Here is a 20,927-nt window from a genome sequence, read left to right on the forward strand (position 1 = left end):
TACCTGCACACACTTCCTACTATTCCCAGACTGTGATTCAAATACTTTAGTTTTTGTGTGTAAATCCAATCTTGGAGTGAATTGTACTGTACTAGAGCAACCCATCAGTTTCTCATAGTACATCTTCATCTTGTTATACTCCACAGTGACATCATCTGCATAAGAGAAAGGATTCAGGACAAGCATCAGCTTTTAAAGGAGAAGTTCAAGATTTTTATAATTTGATGTTAGATAGTGGCCAATCCCCTGAAATTAACTCTATTTGGTTTGATGTTACTTTAAGGTGATTTGACTATTTCATTTTAAGAAGAAAAAAACACATCCTCAAATGTCTCCATCATTTCTATTGTTTGTTAGCTTGTGGTGGCTAAAGTTATCTGAAGTTTGTAGTGGCTGTTTAAAGAAAACCAAACATGGATTATATACTGCTCAAAAAAATAAAGGGAACACTTAAACAACACAATGTAACTCCAAGTCAATCACACTTCTGTGAAATCAAACTGTCCACTTAGGAAGCAACACTGATTGACAATAAATTTCACATGCTGTTGTGCAAATGGAATAGACAACAAGTGGAAATTATAGGCAATTAGCAAGACACCCCCAATAAAGGAGTGGTTCTGCAGGTGGTAACCACAGACCACTTCTCAGTTCCTATGCTTCCTGGCTGATGTTTTGGTCACTTTTGAATGCTGGCGGTGCTTTCACTCTAGTGGTAGCATGAGACGGAGTCTACAACCCACACAAGTGGCTCAGGTAGTGCAGCTCATCCAGGATGGCACATCAATGCAAGCTGTGGCAAGAAAGTTTGCTGTGTCTGTCAGCGTAGTGTCCAGAGCATGGAGGCGCTACCAGGAGACAGGCCAGTACATCAGGAGACGTGGAGGAGGCCGTAGGAGGGCAACAACCCAGCAGCAGGACCGCTACCTCCGCCTTTGTGCAAGGAGGAGCTGGAGGAGCACTGCCAGAGCCCTGCAAAATGACCTCCAGCAGGCCACAAATGTGCATGTGTCTGCTTAAACGGTCAGAAACAGACTCCATGAGGGTGGTATGAGGGCCCGACATCCACAGGTGGGGGTTGTGCTTACAGCCCAACACTGTGCAGGACGTTTGGCATTTGCCAGAGAACACCAAGATTGGCAAATTCGCCACTGGCGCCCTGTGCTCTTCACAGATGAAAGCAGGTTCACACTGAGCACATGTGACAGACGTGACAGAGTCTGGTGACGCCGTGGAGAACGTTCTGCTGCCTGCAACATCCTCCAGCCAGCATGACCGGTTTGGCGGTGGGTCAGTCATGGTGTGGGATGGAATTTCTTTGGGGGGCCACACAGCCCTCCATGTGCTCGCCAGAGGTAGCCTGACTGCCATTAGCCACCGAGATGAGATCCTCAGACCCCTTGTGAGACCATATGCTGGTACGGTTGGCCCTGGGTTCCTCCTAATGCAAGACAATGCTAGACCTCATGTGGCTGGAGTGTGTCAGCAGTTCCTGCAAGAGGAAGGCATTGATGCTATGGACTGGCCCGTCCGTTCCACAGACCTGAATCCAATTGAGCACATCTGGTACATCATGTCTCGCTCCATCCACCAACGCCACTTTGCACCACAGACTGTCCAGGAGTTGGCGGATGCTTTAGTCCAGGTCTGGGAGGAGATCCCTCAGGAGACCATCCGCCACCTCATCAGGAGCATGCCTAGGCATTGTAGGGAGGTCATACAGGCACGTGGAGGCCACACACAATACTGAGCCTCATTTTGACTTGTTTTAAGGACATTACATCAAAGTTGGATCAGCCTGTAGTGTGGTTTTCCACTTTAATTTTGAGTGTGACTCCAAATTCAGACCTCCATGGGTTGATAAAATGGATTTCCATTGATTATTTTTGTGTGATTTTGTTGTCAGCACATTCAACTATATAAAGAAAAAAGTATTTAATAAGATTATTTCATTCATTCAGATCTAGGATGTGTTATTTTAGTGTTCCCTTTATTTTTTTGAGCAGTGTAGTTTCTCCTGGCCAATGGATTACTTTAAGGGTAAGGAACCAACTGTCATGGTTCCACCTGTCACCAGAGGGCAGCAGAGATCGCCCTAGAGACATTAATGACACTCAGGTGTGTCCTATTACTCATTATGATTTCCCTGTTAAAAGAGGTGTGTTTTCTGGTTTCCTTTGCAGAAGGTTGAATTGTTTGCTGTGTACATTTGGCTCCTGATTGAGTTTGAGCCTGTGTTGTTATTTTTCCAGTGTTACTGTGATCCTTCGGTTACCGTTTCTAATTAAAGAATTTATGTTTATCCTTAAGCACTGATTCCTTGACTGGTCTCTTCTCTGCACCTAGGTCCAACCTCACCACGTCACACTAACATCAATTTGTAAAATACTAAATGTCTCCTTTAAGTAAAAAGCTATCTAGCTGTCATGCAGTATTGAGGTTTCTTTAGTCATTTTAGGCTGCCATGGACAAAATCCTGAATTGTTTGTGTTCTTGTCTTACTTTATTATAACCCAAAATATAAATGTTTATTACTCAATTGTTTACAAACAACAATATTGAAAGTAATGTGAGTAATGTATTACTTGAAAACATTTACTTATGACAAGCTAAATGCAGCTCAAGATAAAGGGGACATGGTTTCCAGACTTGTTCTGACGAGTACTTGACTTGATTTCAACTATATTGGAATAGGTAAAGCATTTGGTCCGTTTCATTTACCTGGGAGAAATGAGCTGTTGGGGGTCTTCAGTGAGAGATCCATTGATTCTTGTAGTTTACACTTCAGCTGCATCATGATGTGATCCTAATGTAGCACAGAAATTATTATTTAGTCCACTCTCACACTAAGTGATGATTGTACTTTACCACAACCAAGTCTAAATGCTGTGCACCGGGTGTTCATAAACTAAGTTCTTCTTAAGTGCATTTTGGTGTGCTTTCAAGCCGCAAATACTTGAATTCAGCAAGTGTGATCATAATTGCTATGGTGGCCTGTGGAAACATGCAGATCCCAAGAGAAGTACTAACCTAAACCCATCTGAAAATGCACCCCTAACCTGCTGTGTAAAAGCATGACAATAGCAACAACACTTGAGTACATTTACCTTTAGCAAACATCAATCGATCTGCTGTGTAAACTGAAGGGATGTTACATGTACAGACATTACACAACTGTACTTCATTTGAACACTAACATACAGTACCGGTCAAAAGTTTTAGAACAAACTGATTTAAGTTTGCCTGCATTAAAGTCCCCGGCCACTAGGAGCGCCACTTCTGGGTGAGATTTTCTTCTTTGCTTATGGCCTTATAGAGTTGGTTGAGAGTGGTCTTAGTGCCAGATTTGTTTTGTGGTGGTAAATTGATGGCAACGAATAATACAGATGAGAACTCTTTTGGTAGATAGTTTAGTCGACATTTTATCACAAGGTGCTCTACCTCAGGCGAGCAATACCTCGAGGCTTCTTTAATATTAGACATCGCGCACCAGCTGTTATTGACAAAAAGACACACCCCCACCCCTAGTCTTACCAGAGGTAGCGTCTCTGTTCTGCCGGTGCATGGAAAATCCCGCCAGCTCTATATTGTCCGTATCTTCGTTCAGCCACGTCTCGGTGAAACATAAGATGTAACAGTTTTTAATGTCGGGTTGGTAGGATAATCTTAATAGTAGGTCATCAATTGTATTTTCTAATGATTGCACATTAGCAAGAAGAATGGAAGGCATTGGGAGTTTACTCGCTCGCCTACGGATTTTCAGAAGGATCCCCAATCTGCGTCCCCTTTTCTTCACGCAAAAGGCTTGGCTCTGGGCCTGTTCCAGTGAAAGCAGGATATACTTCTCATTGGACTCGTTAAAGGAAAAAGTTTCTTCCAGTCCGCGGTGAGTAATAGCTTTTCTGATGTCCATAAGTTATTTTCGGTCATAAGAGACAGTAGCAGCAACATTATGTACACAATAAGTAAAAAAAATAAGTTACACAAAGCGCAAAAAAAAAATGCACAATTGGTTGGGAGAATGTAAAACGTCAGCCATGTTCTTCGGCACCATCTTGACATACCATGAGGAGAGGGACGGCAGCAACACTGTTACACAAGTAACCATTTCACAAATATACTTTGATTTGATTTGATATAGTGATGTTTACAAGAGACGGTAATGTGAAGCCCAACATGATCTACACCAAAGTCAGATTAGGATATTTTTACTACTACTTTTTGATACTACTTTAACCACTTTTAGTCTTAATCTTTGGTTATTTACTTCACAACTAACTCTGTTTAGCACACGGCCTCACATGTGAATCCTTAAAGAGATGGGTGGGGCTAAGGCTTAAGAGGGTGTGAACAATGCTGAATGGGGTGTAGACAAAGAAGATCTGAGCTCTTCTGTAGGTGTACCAAAATATTCAAGGCCCATTTTGACAAAAGTGTGGTTACAAGTTTATCAACTTTCAAAGCAGAATTACTTTCCCATTGTTCCTCAAATGCAGTGTATGATACAGTACATTCGGAAAGTATTCAGGCCCCTTGACTTCTTCCACATTTTGTTACGTTAAAGCCTTATTCTAAAATTGATTGAATCGTTTTTTTTCCCCTCATCAATCTACACACAATACCCCATAACGACGAAGCAAAAACAGTTTTTTAGAAATTTTTGCAAATGTATATTTTTTTTTTAATGGAAATATCACATTTACATAAGTATTCAGACCCTTTACTCAGTACCTTGTTGAATCACCTTTGGCAGCGATTTCAGCCTCGAGTCTTCCTAGGTATGACATTACAAGTTTAGCACATCTGTATTTGGGGAGTTTCTCTCATTCATCTCTGCAGATCCTCTCAAGGTCTGACAGGTTGGATGGGGAATGTTGATGCACAGCTATTTTCAGGTCTCTCCAGAGATGTTTGATTGGGTTCAAGTCCGGGCTCTGGCTGGGCCACTCAAGGACATTCAGAAAATTGTCCCGAAACCACTACTGTGTTGTTTTGGCTGTGTGCTTAGGGTCAGTGTCCTGTTGGAAGGTGAACCTTTGCCCCAGTCTGAGGTTCTGAGTGCTCTGGAACAGGTTTTCATCAAGGATCTCTCTGTACTTTGCTCCGTTTATCTTTCCCTCGATCCTGACTAGTCTTCCTGCCGCTGAAAAACATCCCCACAACATGATGCTGCCACCACCATGCTTCACGTGACGCTTGGCATTCAGGCCAAAGAGTTCAATCTTGGTTTCATCAGACCAGAGGATCTTGTTTCTCATAGTCTGAGTCCTTTAGGTGCCTTCTGGAAAACTCGAAACTGGCTGTCATGTGCCTTTTACTGAGAAGTGGCTTCCGTCTGGCCACTCTACCATTAATGCCTGATTGGTGGAGTGCTGCAGAGATGGTTGTCCTTCTGTAAGGTTCTCCCATCTCCACAGAGGAACTCTGGAGCTCTGTCAGAGTGACCATCAGTTTCTTGGTCACCTCCCTGACCAAGTTCCTTCTCCCCTGATTGCTCAGTTTGCCGGGCGGCCAGCGCTAGGAAGAGTCTTGGTGGTTCCAAACTTCTTCCATTTCAGAATGATGGAGGCCACTGTGTCCTTCAATGCTGCAGAAATTTGTTGGTACCCTTCCCCAGCTCTTAGCCGAGACACAATCCTGTCTCTGGGCTCTACGGAGAATTCCGTCAACCTCATGGCTTGCTTTTTGCTCTGACATGCGCTATCAACTGTGGGACCTTATTTAGACAGATCAGATGTGTGCCTTTCCAAATCATGTCCAATCATTTGAATTTACCACAGGTGGACTCCAATTAAGTTATAGAAACATCTCAAGGATGATCATTGGAAACAGGATGCACCTGAGCTCAATTTCGAGTCTCATAGCAAAGGTTCTGAATACTTATATCATTAAGGAATCTGGTTTTTATTTGTAATACATTTGCAAACATTTCTAAAACCAACCCTGTTTTCGCTTTGTCAGTATGGGATAATGTGTATCAATTTTAGAGTAAGGTTGCAATGTAACAAAATGTGGAAAAGTGAAGGTGTCTGAATACATTCCGAATACACAGTATACAATTGTCTAGCTCTGAATTTTTACTTTTATCCAATGTAAAAAACACGTTTAAAAATTTGGTACATAAGACCGAATTGAGGCGGTGAGTCACATATCGTAGAAATTCGTGTTTATTTTTTTTTTGGTGTTCATTAGGCTTAGCGTTGTGGTTAGGTTTAAAATCAGGTTTTAAGAAGATAAATGGTAGAAACAGGCAGGTTTAAGACTGTGGCTGTGGTAAATAGTGACAACCTTTGAAGATGGTATGTTTTTTTATCTAGGCTGTCACCTGGAAGTGATGCCACACTGACCTTTCACCTCTCATCTGCAGTCAAACAGAGAAGAGGTGAAGTGAAAGGATTTACTCCTCCTAAAATCTGTCTGCGTGAGCTAAGGTCTATAAGAGAGTATAGAATTACGAGAAGCTTATTTGATTGAATAGTAGTTTCGTAATGTTTAGGCTGTTACAAATGTACTGATATAAGTGGATGCACATGACGTTCCGGCAACTTTGACAAAAACTACTTAGTTGTGCATGTTGTTCACACTTATCTGCCCTCTCATTGGCTAGAATACTCCCACCTGATCTCCCCTGCCTTCAATCACTGTACCCACTGAGTGTACAAAACATTAGGAACACCTGCTCTTTCCATGGCAGAATGACCAGGTGAATCCAGGTATGATGCCTTATTGATGTCACTTGTTAAAAAAAAAAAATATCAATCAGTGTTGATGAAGGGGATGAGATGGGTTAAAGAAGGATTTTTAAGCCTTGAAACAATTGAGACATGGATTGTGTATGTGTGCCATTGAGAGGGTGAATGGTCAAGACAAAAGATTTCAGTGCTTTTGAACGGGGTATGGTAGTAGGTGCCAGGCACACCGGTTTGTTTGTGTCAAGAACTGCAACGCTGCTGGGTTTTTCACGCTCAACAGTTTCCCATGTGTATCAAGAATGATCCACCACCCAAAGGACAACCAGCCAACTTGACACAGCTGTGGGAAGCATTGGAGTTAACATGGGCCAGCATCCCTGTGGAACGCTTTCGACACCTTGTAGAGTTCCTGCCCCGAGAAATTGAGGCTGTTCTGAGGGCAAAAGGTGGGGAGGGTGCAACTCAATATTAGAAGGTATTCCTAATTTTTTGTACACTCAGTGTATTACCATTGTTAGAGTGGTCGCTTGGCTACCTTGTAGTCAATATAATAGCTTTGGGTCAAAATGAAAGGAACTGGTTTCTGTCCATCTCTTAATATGTCTTGTTTTAAAAGGTTTGTAACGTGCAAAAGTACAATGTTAATAGGGAAATTGCTACATTTTTTTACGAAATGTCCCAAATTTTGACCGAGTTGTAAAACGTGTTGACATTGTGCCAGGGGCTTAGCTAACTTAACTAGCTAGCTTGCTAACGTTACATTAGTGAATATGGAGGAAACGCTAGCTGGCTTTACCTCCCTGTGTTAGTACATTTTACTCACTAAAAGAGTTATTGCTAGCTATGAGTCTGAAATGGGGAATTGAAATTGAATGCTTTGAATATGAATATTTGTTCAATCTATTCAAGAAAAGTAACATGCAAAAGGTAGGATTCTTTGGCGATGTCCTCAGCAATTGTTTTCTGTGCTAACTAGCTAATGTTACATCTGGAAAATTTTTATAAAATGTTAATATTACTTTTAACATTCTATATTGTAGGATGTCCGTATTCTTTTTGATAAGTAAGGAATGATTTATACATGCTGAATGCATGGGAAAATAGATATGACAGTATATTGACTGCATAAAATTCATACACAGACCTTTATTGTTGGTATTATAGCTCAGTGGCAAACTGCACAGTTAATTACCACGGAATGATTAGCTATAAATGCTTTATGAATGGGAAAATAGATTTGACTTTACTTTGACTGCATAGAATTCATACATAGACCCTTAATGTGTGCGTTATAGAACAGTATGACCATCTTAATTGTGATGTGGAGGAGGGCTGTTAATGAGTTATGATATGAACCTCAACTACACGATTTGATCCATAAAATGTACCCTAGGGATTCAACCCTGTGGGGATCTTCATGCACCATTGACCTCAGTGAGAGGAAGAAGAAGGTAAGTCATGGGCCTATAGCGGCCGGTGGGAGAAATGGGGCTGGTACATGCTACATTTCAGCTTAATTTTCAAAACGTGGTTTGGCAAAGTCTCTAGCACTGGTATGGCAGAAGCACACTTTTGAGAACAGCCATAATGATGACACTAGGCTGTCATTGTAATGATACATCTATTAAGATACTGTACCTAAATATGAGCTTTTGCATAGCATGACACGAATGAGCTATAGATATGCTATATTTCAATAATCTTTATTGATGCGTTTGGGACCTGTAATAACACGTTCATGAAACGCTTATAGGGTGTAATAAATGCATTATGGATATGTAGTCAAAGTCACTCATTACCCTTTTACTATTTGTTTTTATGCATACATGTGTATAGATGATGTAATGTATTATAGATTAAGCATGTACCATGTTTGACCATGATTGTTTTTAGTGCCTCAAAACTCAATTTCATGTGTTATTTGTTTATCAGTATTTTGTATTATTGTATCATTGTTGAGTGTCACTTAAATGCATTTTCAAACTCTAACTCTACTGTACAGTGTTTCAAACCTTGAGGTTGGTTAAACAAACCAGCATATCTTCCTTGGCCTTCCGGAAAATGTTGTTATTCTTCATGTGATGATGTAGCTCATCTTTCATCCTTTTCAGAGAATCTTTTCCTGCATGCTCTGATGCCCCTAAAACACAGTCATCATATTGTTTCCATAACCATTGTATCTGCTATTAATACATTCTAAATATGTTTAAAAACGTGTTACTTCCCAAATATCATTACAATTTTCATAACTAGAATACAACACTTTCTCAGATAATACATTTTCATTTTAAGACTTACTTATATAACATCGAAGCATGGTGTCCTTGATTGACTCGGTTAAAGTGGAGTAGATTTTTTTCTTTTTCTCGCGGAGGTCAAAGATTAGTTTTGCCTTCAATTCAGTTTCCTTTCAGATAGAAAAACATGGTCAAGAAGACCCTAATTTAAGTGGTTTCCTTACCCTGTAAGCAGTCTATGGACCAGATAAGAGTAATCTTATTTCTGGAGGGTGTGTTTACAAGGCTACATTCTAAAAATGGTGTGTGGGGGAGGGGGGAGGGGTTCAATGTTGCATTTCCTGATTGTTTGTTTCAAAATGGCACTCGCACATCTGAGCTATCTTCTATCTTTGTTGCAGGTGCATGGTAACAATTGAATACATGAAAGACATGAGAAAACCACACAATGCTCTTGCTAGTATTACCATTCTTTATCAAGCTTTACATATCGGCCTCAAGACTGATTTATTTTTAAACCCTACCTCTGTCTTGAGGAATGTCAGATGCAGTGACACTCCCGGGTGCTCCCCAACCAAGCTGTTTGTGTCAAGGGTGAATGTATCAATCTGCTCCCTGATTGGGCCACCTTTGCCCTCGTTTCTGAAACACAATATGTTGAAATCAGAAAGATGGTTACTAGATTTGATTAAACAGGGCCCTAACCATTCCATGTGTATTCTCTACACGCATTCGGAAAGTACTCAAATTCCTTTACTTTTTCTACATGTTGCGTTACAGCCTTATTCTAAAATATATTAAATAAAAACAATTCCTCTTCAATCTAAACAGAATACCTCATAATGACAAAGCACAAACAGGTTTTTGGACATTTGTGCAAATTTATAAAAACTAAAAAAGTATTCATACCATTTACTATGAAACTCGAAATTCAGCTCTGGTGCATCCTGTTTCCATTGATCATACTTGAGATGTTTCTACAACTTGATTGGACATGATTTGGAAAGGCATACAGCTTGGCACACCTGTATTTGGGGAGTGTCTCCCATTCTCCTCTGCAGATCCTCTCAAGCAATGTCAGGTTGAATGGGGAGCGTCGCTGCACAGCTATTTCCAAGTCTCTCCAGAGGTGTAAGATCAGGTTCAAGTCCAGGCTCTGTCTGGGCCACTCAAGGACATTCAGAGAATTGTCCCGAAGCCACTCCTGCGTTGTCTTGGCTGTGTGCTTAGGGTCATTGTCCCGTTGGAAGGTGAACTGTCACCCCAGTCTGAGGTTCTGAGCGCTCTGGAGCAGGTTTTCATCAAGGATCTCTCTGTACTTCTCTGTTCGTCTTTCCCTTGATCCTGACTAGTCTTCCAGTCCCTACTGCTGAAAAACATCCCCACAGCATGATGCTGCCGCCATGATGCTTCACCATAGGCATGGTGCCAGGTTTCCTCCAGACGAGACGCTTGGCATTCAGGTCAAAGAGTTCAAACTTGGTTTCATCAGACCAGAGAATCTTGTTTCTCATGGTCTGAGAGTCCCACCAAGTGGGCTGTGAAGTTCATTTTACTGAGGAGGGCCTTCAGTCTGGACACTCTACCATAACGGCCTGATTGGTGTCGTGCTGCAGGGCTGGTTGTCCTTCTGGAAGGTTCTGCTATCTCCACAGAGGAACTCTGGAGCTCTGTCAGAGTGACAAATTGGGTTCTTGGTCACCTCCCTGACAAAGGCCCTTCCCCCTGATTGCTCAGTTTGGCTGGGCAGCCAGCTCTAGGATGAGTTTTGGTGGTTCCAAACTTCTTCCATTTAAGAATGATGGAGGCCACTGTGTTCTTGCGGACGTTCAATGCTGTAGAAATGTTTTGGTACCCTTCCCCAGATCTGTGCCTCGACACAATCCTGTCTCGGAGCTCTACGAACAATTCCTTCGACCTCATGGCTTGGTTTTTGCTCTGACATGCACGGTCAACTGTGAGACCTTACATAGACAGGTGTGTGCCTTTCCAAATTATGTCCAATCTATTGAATTTACCACAGGTGAACTCCAATCAAGTTGTAGAAACATCTCAAGAATAATCAATGGAAACAGGATACACCTGTGCTTAATTTCGAGTCTCATATCAAAGGGTCTGAATAGATATGTTAATAAGGTCAATTCTAAAATCCTGTTTTCGCTTTGTCATTATGGGTTATTGTGTGTAGATTGATGAGGGGAAAGAAATATTTAATCAATTTTAGAATAAGCCTGTAGCGTAACAAAATTTGGAAAAAGTCAAGGGGTCTGAATACTTTCCAAATGCACTATATATATAACGATTAAATTACTTACGGGAAATGTATCTTAAACTGTTCATCAATTAGACTTCTCATACATGAGGCTAAACTCTCATTAAGGTTTATTTCCCTTCTTCTTTCTCTTTTCCCTTTTGGTTTGTAAACTCCACCATTCTTGCATAAAGACTTCACTACTTGATATCCACAGCCTTTTTTCCCTCTCTGGGAATAAAAAATGAAAATATGTTAAACGTTAACAGCACATCACTGGAAATTTGTCATGCGTGAATATCTCTTCAATAGTTGCTTTTCCAGTATCGTGCAAGCCTACAGTATATCTGTGCGAATCAATGCGTGCTATCGCCAGAGAAATGTGAAAATCGAGAGACTGGATACATGATAACTTCATGTATATAAGAATGTACAACTCTCCCATTTCTTTCTCCCTCTGGTAGTTTGGATAATGACGACTTGTGCACATTACTTCGGTTTATTGTGGGTTCTTGAGTCTTGAAGCACAGACTGAGTCATGAGGGACAGACAAGTGCTTCTGTTGGTGTTTTGGACCCGGGTTTGTGCAGTAATGATGCTTTTCTCTGGCTTCAGTTAGATGGTTGTTTCTTTCTCGCTCTAAGTTGCCTTCTGCTGGTTGTCTTTTAAGTGCTTTTTGGGCTGGCCTGCCCTTTCAGTGCTCTTGCTGCAGCTCGCCAAAGAAAATCCTTCTTGGGAGACCGTGCTGGGGAAACCCGATGGTGTGGCCAGTCCATCAGAGCTGTGCCTTTCTGCTGTTTGCCCTCTGCATTACATCCAGGTTGGAGACCTTGTCTTACCACTGCATAACCATAATTGATCTCAGAGATTGTGTATGGAATGTTTCCAGCTGTTTGATGTGGTGACAGTTCAGGGTCCAAGTTTCACAGACCTACAGCAGGGTTGTGATCACTACCATAGTATAGATTTTCAATTTTGTGGAAAGAGGGATGGTGTTATGGTTGAGTATCCTGTTCCTCAGTCTTCCCAATGATTGGCTTGAGCCGTCCTCAGAGACGGTGTTCCCTAGGTATGTGACGTGTTCGACATTCCGGAACTCACATGAGTTGAGGCACAATCGTCGGCAAAGAGGGCCTTATGGACAAGATGTTCCTGTGTTTTGGTCTTTGCTCGGAGCCTGCGCAGGTTGTAGATTGAAGCATCATTCTTGTATCTGATGTAAATGCCTTTTATGAGTTCCTTAGTGACGTTTTTGAAGACGTCAGTAAAAAAAATATATACAGTACCAGTCAAAAGTTTGGACACACCTACTCTTTCAAGGGTTTTTATTTTGACAATGTTATACATTGTATAATAATAGTGAAGACATCAAAACTATGAAATAACACACGGAATCATGTAGTAACCAAAAAATATATATTTTAGACTTTAGATTCTTCAAAGTAACCACCCTTTGCCTTGATGGCAGCTTTGCACACTCTTGGCATTGTCTCAACCAGCTTCATGGGGTAGTCACCTGGAATGCTTTTCCAACCATCTTGAAGGAGTTCCCACATACACTGAGCACTTGTTGGCTGATTTTCCTTAACTCTGCGGTCCAACTCATCCCAAACCATCTCAATTGGGTTGAGGTCGGGTGATTGTGGAGGCCAGGTCATCTGATGCAGAACTTCATCTCTCTCCTTCTTGTTCAAATAGACCTTACACAGCCTGAAGGTGTGTTTTGGGTCATTGTACTGTTGAAAAACAAATGATAGTCCCATTAAGCGCAAACCAGTTGGGATGGCGTATCGCTGCAGAATGCTGTGGTAGCCATGTTGGTTAAGTGTGCCTTGAATTCTAAATAAATCACTGACAGTGTCACAAGCAAAGCACACCCACACCATCACACCTCCTCCATGCTTCACGGTGAGAACCACACATGCGGAGATCATCTGCTCACTTACTCTGCATCTCACAAAGACATGGCGGTCGGAACCAGAAATCTCAAATTTGGACTCATCAGACCAAAGGATTTCCACCGGTCTAATTTCCATTGCTCATGTTTCTTGGCCCAAGCAAGTCTCTTCTTCTTATTGGTGTCCTTTAGTAGTGGTTTCGTTGCAGCAATTCAACCATGAAGGCCTAATTCAAGCAGTCTCCTCTGAACAGTTGAAGTTTACTTGAACGCTGTGAAGCATTTTTTGGGCTGCATTTGGAGGTGCAGTTAATTGCAGATTTCTGGAATCTCTAATAAACTTATCCTCTGCAGCAGAGGTGAATCTGGGTCTTCCTTTGCTGTGGCGGTCCTCATGAGAGCCAGTTTCATCACAGCGCTTGATGGTTTTTGCGACTGCACTTGAAGAAACTTTTAAAGTTCTTGACGTTTTCCGGGTTGACTGACCTTCATGGCTTAAAGTAATGATGGGCTGTTGTTTCTCTTTGTTTATTTCAGCTGTTCCATAATATGGACTTGGTATTTTACCAAATAGGGGTATCTTCTGTATACCAACCCTACCTTGTCACAACACAACTTATTGGCTCAAACGCATTAAGAAGGAAATAAATTCTTACCGGGAAATAAAATCTCCTTACCGGAAAGCAAAACATTTCCCTGTTAGTCGTCGCATCCCACACTCTTAACAGATGCTGCCAATACCGATTATGTTACTTGCATCCGTCCATGAAAGATTACTCTCCCATTTACTTTCTGTTTCTATCTCACGCTAAACTGGGTTACAAAAAGTAAATCACATCACTTTTGGGATCCTGGTTGAGTCTCTTGATTTTCAGCTTCTCTGGCGCTAGCACAAACTGGCTAGCACGGATATACTGTACACTGATTTTACAAAACATTAAAAACACCTGCTCTTTCCATGACAAAGACAGACCAGGTGAATCCAGCTAAAAGCTATCATTCCTTATTAATCTCACTTGTTAAATCAACTTCAATCAATGTAGATGAAGGGGAGGAGACAGGTTAAAGAAGGATTTTTAAGCCTTGAGACAATTGAGACCTGGATTGTGTATGTGTGCCATTCAGAGGGTGAATCGGTAAGACAAACGATTGCCTTTGAACGGGGTATGATAATAGGTGCCAGGCGCACCGGTTTGTGTCAAGAACTGCAACGCTGCTGGGTTTTTCACACTCAACAGTTTCCCGTGTGTATCAAGAATGGTCCACCACCCAATGGACATCCAGCCAACTTGAACAACTGTGGAAAGCATTGGAGTCAACATGGCCAGCAACCCTGTGAAGCACTTTCGACACCTTGTAGAGTCCATGCCCCGACAAATTGAGGCTGTTCTGAGGGCAAAAGAGACCGGGTGCAACTCAATATTAGGAAGGTGTTCCTAATATTTGGCATACTCAGTGTAGGGTGACAGTACAAAAGCGGCTATTCTTAAATGTTATTTTTTAAAGTAGCTTACTGGTGCTATCACTTTATTCATTAATTTCTCGCATGATTCTTCTGACTGTCGAACTCCTTCTGAGAGGCATCGTTCAAAAGTCTCATAAGCCTCATAAATAGTTTGACCAATGGACTTGATCTCATCCTTGAGCCTCTGTTCCAGAACCTGGCACACCTCTTCTTTGCTGTCTGTCTGAAATCCAAACTCAACATAATCAATATAATACACTGATTCACATGTAAGGAGTATGTTAACTTGCTGTAAGTACAATACCATGTCGCTGCTTTTGGCTCCTTCTATCAGAGACAGGATCCCATAAGCTCCAGAAACATAACCTGAAGTCTTTGTGCGACGATCATTGAGATTTCTGAGAAATTCCTGAAGTTTGGGTATTTCTGCAACATCAATTCAAAACAAGATATTTATTTCTACCTTTGGTTGGTGTCAGTGTTCTTTGATGCTCTTATTGATCCTGGATTCAATTCTTGATCATTTCATTTTCCTATTTCTGTTTGAGTTTGATTAACTGAATTATTGATTATGGGCATAATCCTAGTTATGCATGCAGAATTTAAATTAGGAATCAGCGCTTAGTAGTGGTCAAAAGAGCAGAATGTTATTTTCCGAGAAGATGAGTCTCCTTAGAATATAGTGAAATGTTTCAGAGGATATGAGGATAGCTTAGCATGCTGTATGTATACACATTACCCACAATATTTGAGAAAACACAACAACCTGCATTATTGAGTATCATATGGTCCAGGTTACACTTGTAATTGTTATTGATTAAGACATATTACATGTTTACATTTTCCAGATACGACAGGTCATATTCAAACATGCATGCTGCTTAGATGAAGTTTGTTGCTATGTAAAGTAATTAACAACACTAATAGTCTAAAAAAATGCATAGGCATAAAAATAGGGGACACAATTCTCTCTATGTTGTAGAATCAATAAACACGTTCAGTTATCGTACCTGTCTCTTCTTGTTGCAAATGCTTTTCCTTTTGGTATTCCTTGGAACTCACAGTAAACACCTGAAGGAAATCCTTTCCCCCACTGAAGTGTTTCTGAAAGGTGTTTATTAGACAATGACAGCCAATTAAATCATGTCCACACACTAAGATTTTGCAAGCTCAAAAAATCTATATTCATTATGCTCATGCAAGCAGTTGTGCTTCAACCATTTTTTTAAATAATTAAATACATTTTGAAGATTTTGATATGACTGATAAATACCAGATTAGAACAACTTTCTTACCTTATCATAATTACAAATAAGTACCTATTACTCATTTTTTTGTTTTGTATATTAGACAACACAAATGTCTAATGAAAAGCTTTAGTGTACAATGTAATCTTGCTTTCATTTAATTCCATGAAGTTCCTAAATCTTCACCACTACAAGATACAGTATGAGCATGTTGACAAGTCACAGAAGATTCCTTTACGTCAGTTGTGCCTTACCTTAACTTCTTTTTGTTTGTTGAATTTGTCCCTCACTTGCCTCTTGGTTGTTTCATTTCTTCTCAAAATACAGGTACGTGCATCAGCCTTTTGATTCTCCTCAATGTCGTCTGTCTTGGTGCAGATGAAACTGATGCTTCGACATTCTCCACCAGGTCCAAAGAGGCTAACGGTGCTGTCTAAGATCTCCCATGATTCCTTTTCTGAAGTTGCTCTTGCAATGTCGCTTACAATCCACACAGCAGAGCAGTTTCCAACAAACTGAAGAAGTGTAACATTAACTTAAAACATTCCAACAGTAAAGGTATAATATACACAATATATTATTCATAGCATACATAGGCCTACATAATATGTTTAATCAATTGAACATAAATATAAATAAACTCAAATACATAGATATAGCCAGACATTTGGCCCTGTACCTATGATGTTAATCTAACATCAACCAAATTAGAAGTTGTATGTATACAATTCTAAATAGAATATTGAACCATTAGTAATAAGAATTGTAAATAATTACCGATTTCCACATCTCATCTCTGCTCTTGTTGCAGTCTCCATTGCCTGGAAGATCAACCAGCACAACATCCTCCAGCAGGTCTTTGGAGTTTGGCACCTTGATGGTTATACACTTCACAAGCGGCCAATACTGTCTTTTAAATGTATCACTCTGTGTGTCACTCCGTGTGTAACAAGTTATCGTTTCAGAGAGTTTTTCTGCCTGCAATTGTAATAAAGTATCATTACATGCATTGGTGAAAAAACGAAGTTATTTTCTCCAAACGAACACTTTGACAAAGATCAAAGAGCCTAAAAGATGTAGTTCCATATTTTCCTGCAATCGCTTACAAAAGGGAATTTGTTGTGGCAAACTTCTTGCAAGTTTGTAGCAAATTTGCTGCAAACTACATAGTGGGCCACAAAATGTTGCCAGAAGTTTGCAAATGTTTGCCGCTAGCTAGCTGGCTGGCGCTTAGCTAGCTAACGTTAGCTATCCTATTTTTTCACAATTAATGTGATAGCTAGCTAGCTAACTAATGATATGCCTAAACATTTATATTTTCTGGTGAATACATTTCTGTCTTTTGACACTAGCATATTGTCATGCATATTGGTATTACTGTTCACTAGCATGTTAGCTAGCACAACAGCTAAGGTAGCAAAAATATGAGCTGACTTGACATCAAAGCAAGACTTCACTTTTGCAGATGCATACCCTTCCCCTACCCGTGGTGTTGGAGGATTCATTAACACCCTGGAAAAATGCTTTTGGTGCACTCACTCATAACACGTTTTCTGAGTGATAAATTAGTTTATCATCTTCAAGCTTGTTACAGGCTTTGGTTTTTCCATTTATGTTTTGAGGTTGGGCTTTAGCACATTAGCACGTAGGGCACACCAGTTGGTGTCACCTCGTTAGTCAGTATGTGTTACACCTGTGCTGGTTGCCATCTCTTTAGTGGGAAGGTGTTTCAGCTGTGCTTGCCCAGGTGCTATTTACGAGTGCCTGGCCCAGTGTTCTAGTTGTCAACACCTGTAGTTGGCGCTCCCTATTTGATTTATAGAAAAAATATTCCTTTGTCTGATTCCGTTTTGGGTTGCATCCTGTCTTTGTTTGGTGTGGGTTTTTCTTTTGTTTGCCTCTTCTTTGGCAAATATAGTGGGCGCTCATGGTGGGTGTATTTTGGGTTCCAGTTGTTATTGCTAGTCAACTTTCAGTGGACAACCCCATGAGTGTCTTGCAGAACCCCTCCTACAACCCCACCTGTTTCGTTTTGGTTGTTGGTCAGTGAGTCTTTGTTAGTTCCCCCTTCTGTTTGAGTGCCATTTTTTGTTTTCTTGCTGGGGACAAGCTCAATAACGTAAGCAAATGTATGTATTCTCATAAATGTAGCCCAAACATTCATTCTTTGTAATAATTAAGTATTTCATTGCTTTAAACTAGTAACTAGCGCATCTTGGTCATGTGGTGTTCCTTCTCTCTTTCTAGAAGCAGTCAGTTACAATGCAAATAGACAGATTGAGGCATTCAATAAAACTGAGGACAGATAAATATGTGTACACCAGGTCAAGGCTTCTTGCATGCATAGCGTTGATATGAAGTTAATTACATTTTTGCAAAAGTAATATGACTTGCCATATTAGGCATAACTCAATTTTATGTTGCTTTTCTTCAACCCAAGACTTACTTTTTTAAATGTAATCTTTATTTAACTAGCCAAGTCAGTTAAGAACAAATTCTTATTTACAGTGATGGCCTACACCGGCCAAACACGGACTACGCTAGGCCAATTGTGCACTGCCCTATGCAACTCCCAATCACGGCCGATTGTGATACAGCCTGGAATCGAACCAGGGTGTCCGTAGTGACGCCTCGAGCTCTAATTCAGTGCCTTAGACCGCTGCACCCCTCAGGAGCATTTACAGTGCTTTCTGAAAGTATTCAGATCCCTTGACTTTTTCCACATTTTGTTTTGTTACAGCCTTACTCTAAAATGTATCAAATATTTTTTTTTCATTAATCTACACACAATACCCCATAATGACAAAGCAAAAAAAAATTTTTTAAATGTTTGCAAATGTGTATATAAAATAAATGGCACAGTTACATAAGTATTCAGATCCTTTACTCAGTACTTTGTTGAAAAACCTTTGGCAGCGATTAAAGCCTCGAGTCTTCTTGGGTATGACACTACAAGCTTTGCACACCTGTATTTGGGAAGTTTCTCCCATTCTTCTCTGCAGATCCTCTCAAACTCTGTCAGGTTGGATGGGGAGCATCGTTGCACAGCTATTTTCAGGTCTCTCCAGAGATGTTTGATCGGGTTCAAGTCCGGGCTCTGGCTGGGCCACTCAAGGACATTCAGAGATTTGTCACAAATCCACTCCTGCGTTGTCTGTCTTGGCTGTGTGCTTAGGGTCATTGTCCTGTTGGAAGGTGAACTTTCTGAGGTGAACCAGTCTGAGGTCCTGGGCGCTCGTGAGCAGGTTTTCATCAAGGATATCTCTGTACTTTGCTTCGTTCATCTTTCCCTTGATCCTGACTAGTCTCCCAGTCCCTGCCGATGAAAAACATCCCCACAGCATGTTTCTGCCACCACCATGCTTTACCGTAGGGATGGTGCCAGGTTCCCTCCAGATGTGACGCTTGGCATTCAGGCCAAAGAGTTCAATCTTGGTTTCATCAGACCAAAGATTCTTGTTTCTCATGGTAAGAGTCCTTTAGGTGCCTTCTGGCTGTGAAGTTCATTTTACTGAGGATGGCTTCCGTCTTTCCACTCTACCATAAAGGCCTGATTGGTGGAGTGCTGCAAAGATGGTTGTCCTTCTGGAAAGTTCTCCCATCTCCACAGAGGATCTCTGGAGCTGCCACTGTGTTCTTGGAGACCTTCAATGCTGCAGACATTTGTTGGTACCCTTCCCCAGATCTGTGCCTCGACACAATCCTGTCTTGGAGCTTTACGGACAATTCCTTCAACCTCATGGCTTGGTTTTTGCTCTGACATGCACTGTCAACTGTGGGACCTTATATAGACAGATGTGTGCCTTTCCAAATCATGTAAAATCATATTGAATCTACCACAGGTGGACTTCAATCAAGTTGTAGAAACATCTCAAGGATCATCAATGGAAACAGGATGCACCTGAGCTCAATTTCGAGTCTTATAGCAAAGGGTCTGAATACTTATGTAAATAAGGTATCCGTTTATTCTTAATACATTTGCACAAATTTCGAAACTTATTTTTGCTTTGTCATTATGGGGTATTGTGTGTAGATTGAGGGATTTAAAAAAAATGGAATTTTAGACTAAGGTAACGTAACAAAATGTGGTACAAGTCAAGGGGTCTGAATACTTTCCAAATGCACTGTACACCTGAGTCAGGAAGAAGAGAACTAGTAAACTGTCTTAGTGACGAATATTGTGTACTGTGGCTCTCTAGGAACAGTTGGCCACACATTAAAATATAGTAGTTTTTAGTAGACCTAAAGCCACGGTTTAATCTAGATACATTGTTTGTTAATATAGCATTTATACAAGGCAGAAAAATAGTTTCCTTGCTGAAAAATATATAGAATGCCAGTTTCAGTGAGAAGCATTGCAACATCAAGGCAACTTTGTAACAGCTGACCCAGTTTTTTTCAAAACCTGGCCATTAGCCGCTGAGCCTACCTTTTAAGATGCCAAAATATTAAATGTTTGCAGTATCTTCATTTTGTTTTGTGTTTTCTGATTGTTTTAGTGCATGCATTCAACAAGGTTTGGACTAAGGACTTCCACAGTTCTCCAAAGTTCACTCAAAAAGGCAATCGTTCTGAACTGGGTTTGATTTAGTTTTGTTATTTTCATTAATGAAATGTTGTTAATTATCTTTTAAACTTCCATTGGTTGAAAGCTATTGCTCAGTTGTCACTTGGCTCATGTACATTAATGTATTTGCCCTTTTAAACATATATAAGATCAACATCCCCTTAGAGTTCAAATTTCAAGTTGGCTCATGTACATTCGTGTATTTGCCCTTTTAAACATCCTAAGATCAACATCCCCTTAGTGTTCAAATTTCTCTCATTTAGATGTTGTAGCAACTGTACATAAAAATACATATTAAAACAATTTATTTGCGAAATATCCAGTCTTTGCTCTTATTAATTTTATCTGTTAAGACATTGCATACATGTTTAGTACATTTAGCAATTTTAGTATGTTTGGTTTAGTTTTCTGTGAGAAGCAACTTCATTTAAAGTTAAATGTGATTTGGTTTACGTAGATAAAACATTTCAATTTTAACACACAGTAACCAAAAACCTGATCTAATTTCATATTTATACTGTGTTTGCGGCAAACAGTTGATTTTTTTTCTTTCCCACAAGCTTCCCAGAAT

General features: G+C 40.5%; 1 protein-coding gene across 10 annotated transcripts in view; it reads right to left on the reverse strand.

The window, feature by feature from the left end:
* Positions 1 to 20,927, reverse strand: part of LOC106601847 (nuclear GTPase SLIP-GC) — a 79,186-nt gene that overhangs the window by 40,244 nt on the left and 18,015 nt on the right. For 6 of the 10 annotated variants that reach the window (XR_006769255.1, XM_045715628.1, XM_045715624.1 and 3 more), the window contains 10 exons: positions 16,567 to 16,767; positions 16,044 to 16,304; positions 15,553 to 15,646; positions 14,592 to 14,968; positions 11,245 to 11,411; positions 9,454 to 9,571; positions 8,991 to 9,099; positions 8,705 to 8,832; positions 2,722 to 2,806; positions 4 to 155 (listed from right to left, as the gene is read on the reverse strand). Coding sequence is in view for 9 of the 10 variants with exons in the window: in XM_045715628.1 (XP_045571584.1) it covers positions 4 to 155; positions 2,722 to 2,806; positions 8,705 to 8,832; positions 8,991 to 9,099; positions 9,454 to 9,571; positions 11,245 to 11,411; positions 14,592 to 14,968; positions 15,553 to 15,646; positions 16,044 to 16,304; positions 16,567 to 16,767 (1,692 nt within the window). In the remaining variant the exon portion in view is untranslated. The remainder of the gene's footprint in view (positions 1 to 3; positions 156 to 2,721; positions 2,807 to 8,704; positions 8,833 to 8,990; positions 9,100 to 9,453; positions 9,572 to 11,244; positions 11,412 to 14,591; positions 14,969 to 15,552; positions 15,647 to 16,043; positions 16,305 to 16,566; positions 16,768 to 20,927) is intronic. The other 4 variants (XM_014194252.2, XM_045715625.1, XM_045715623.1 and 1 more) reach the window with 4 other exon arrangements.

This window comes from Salmo salar, chromosome ssa03 (assembly GCF_905237065.1).
Source record: "Salmo salar chromosome ssa03, Ssal_v3.1, whole genome shotgun sequence".
Lineage (NCBI taxonomy): Eukaryota > Metazoa > Chordata > Actinopteri > Salmoniformes > Salmonidae > Salmo > Salmo salar.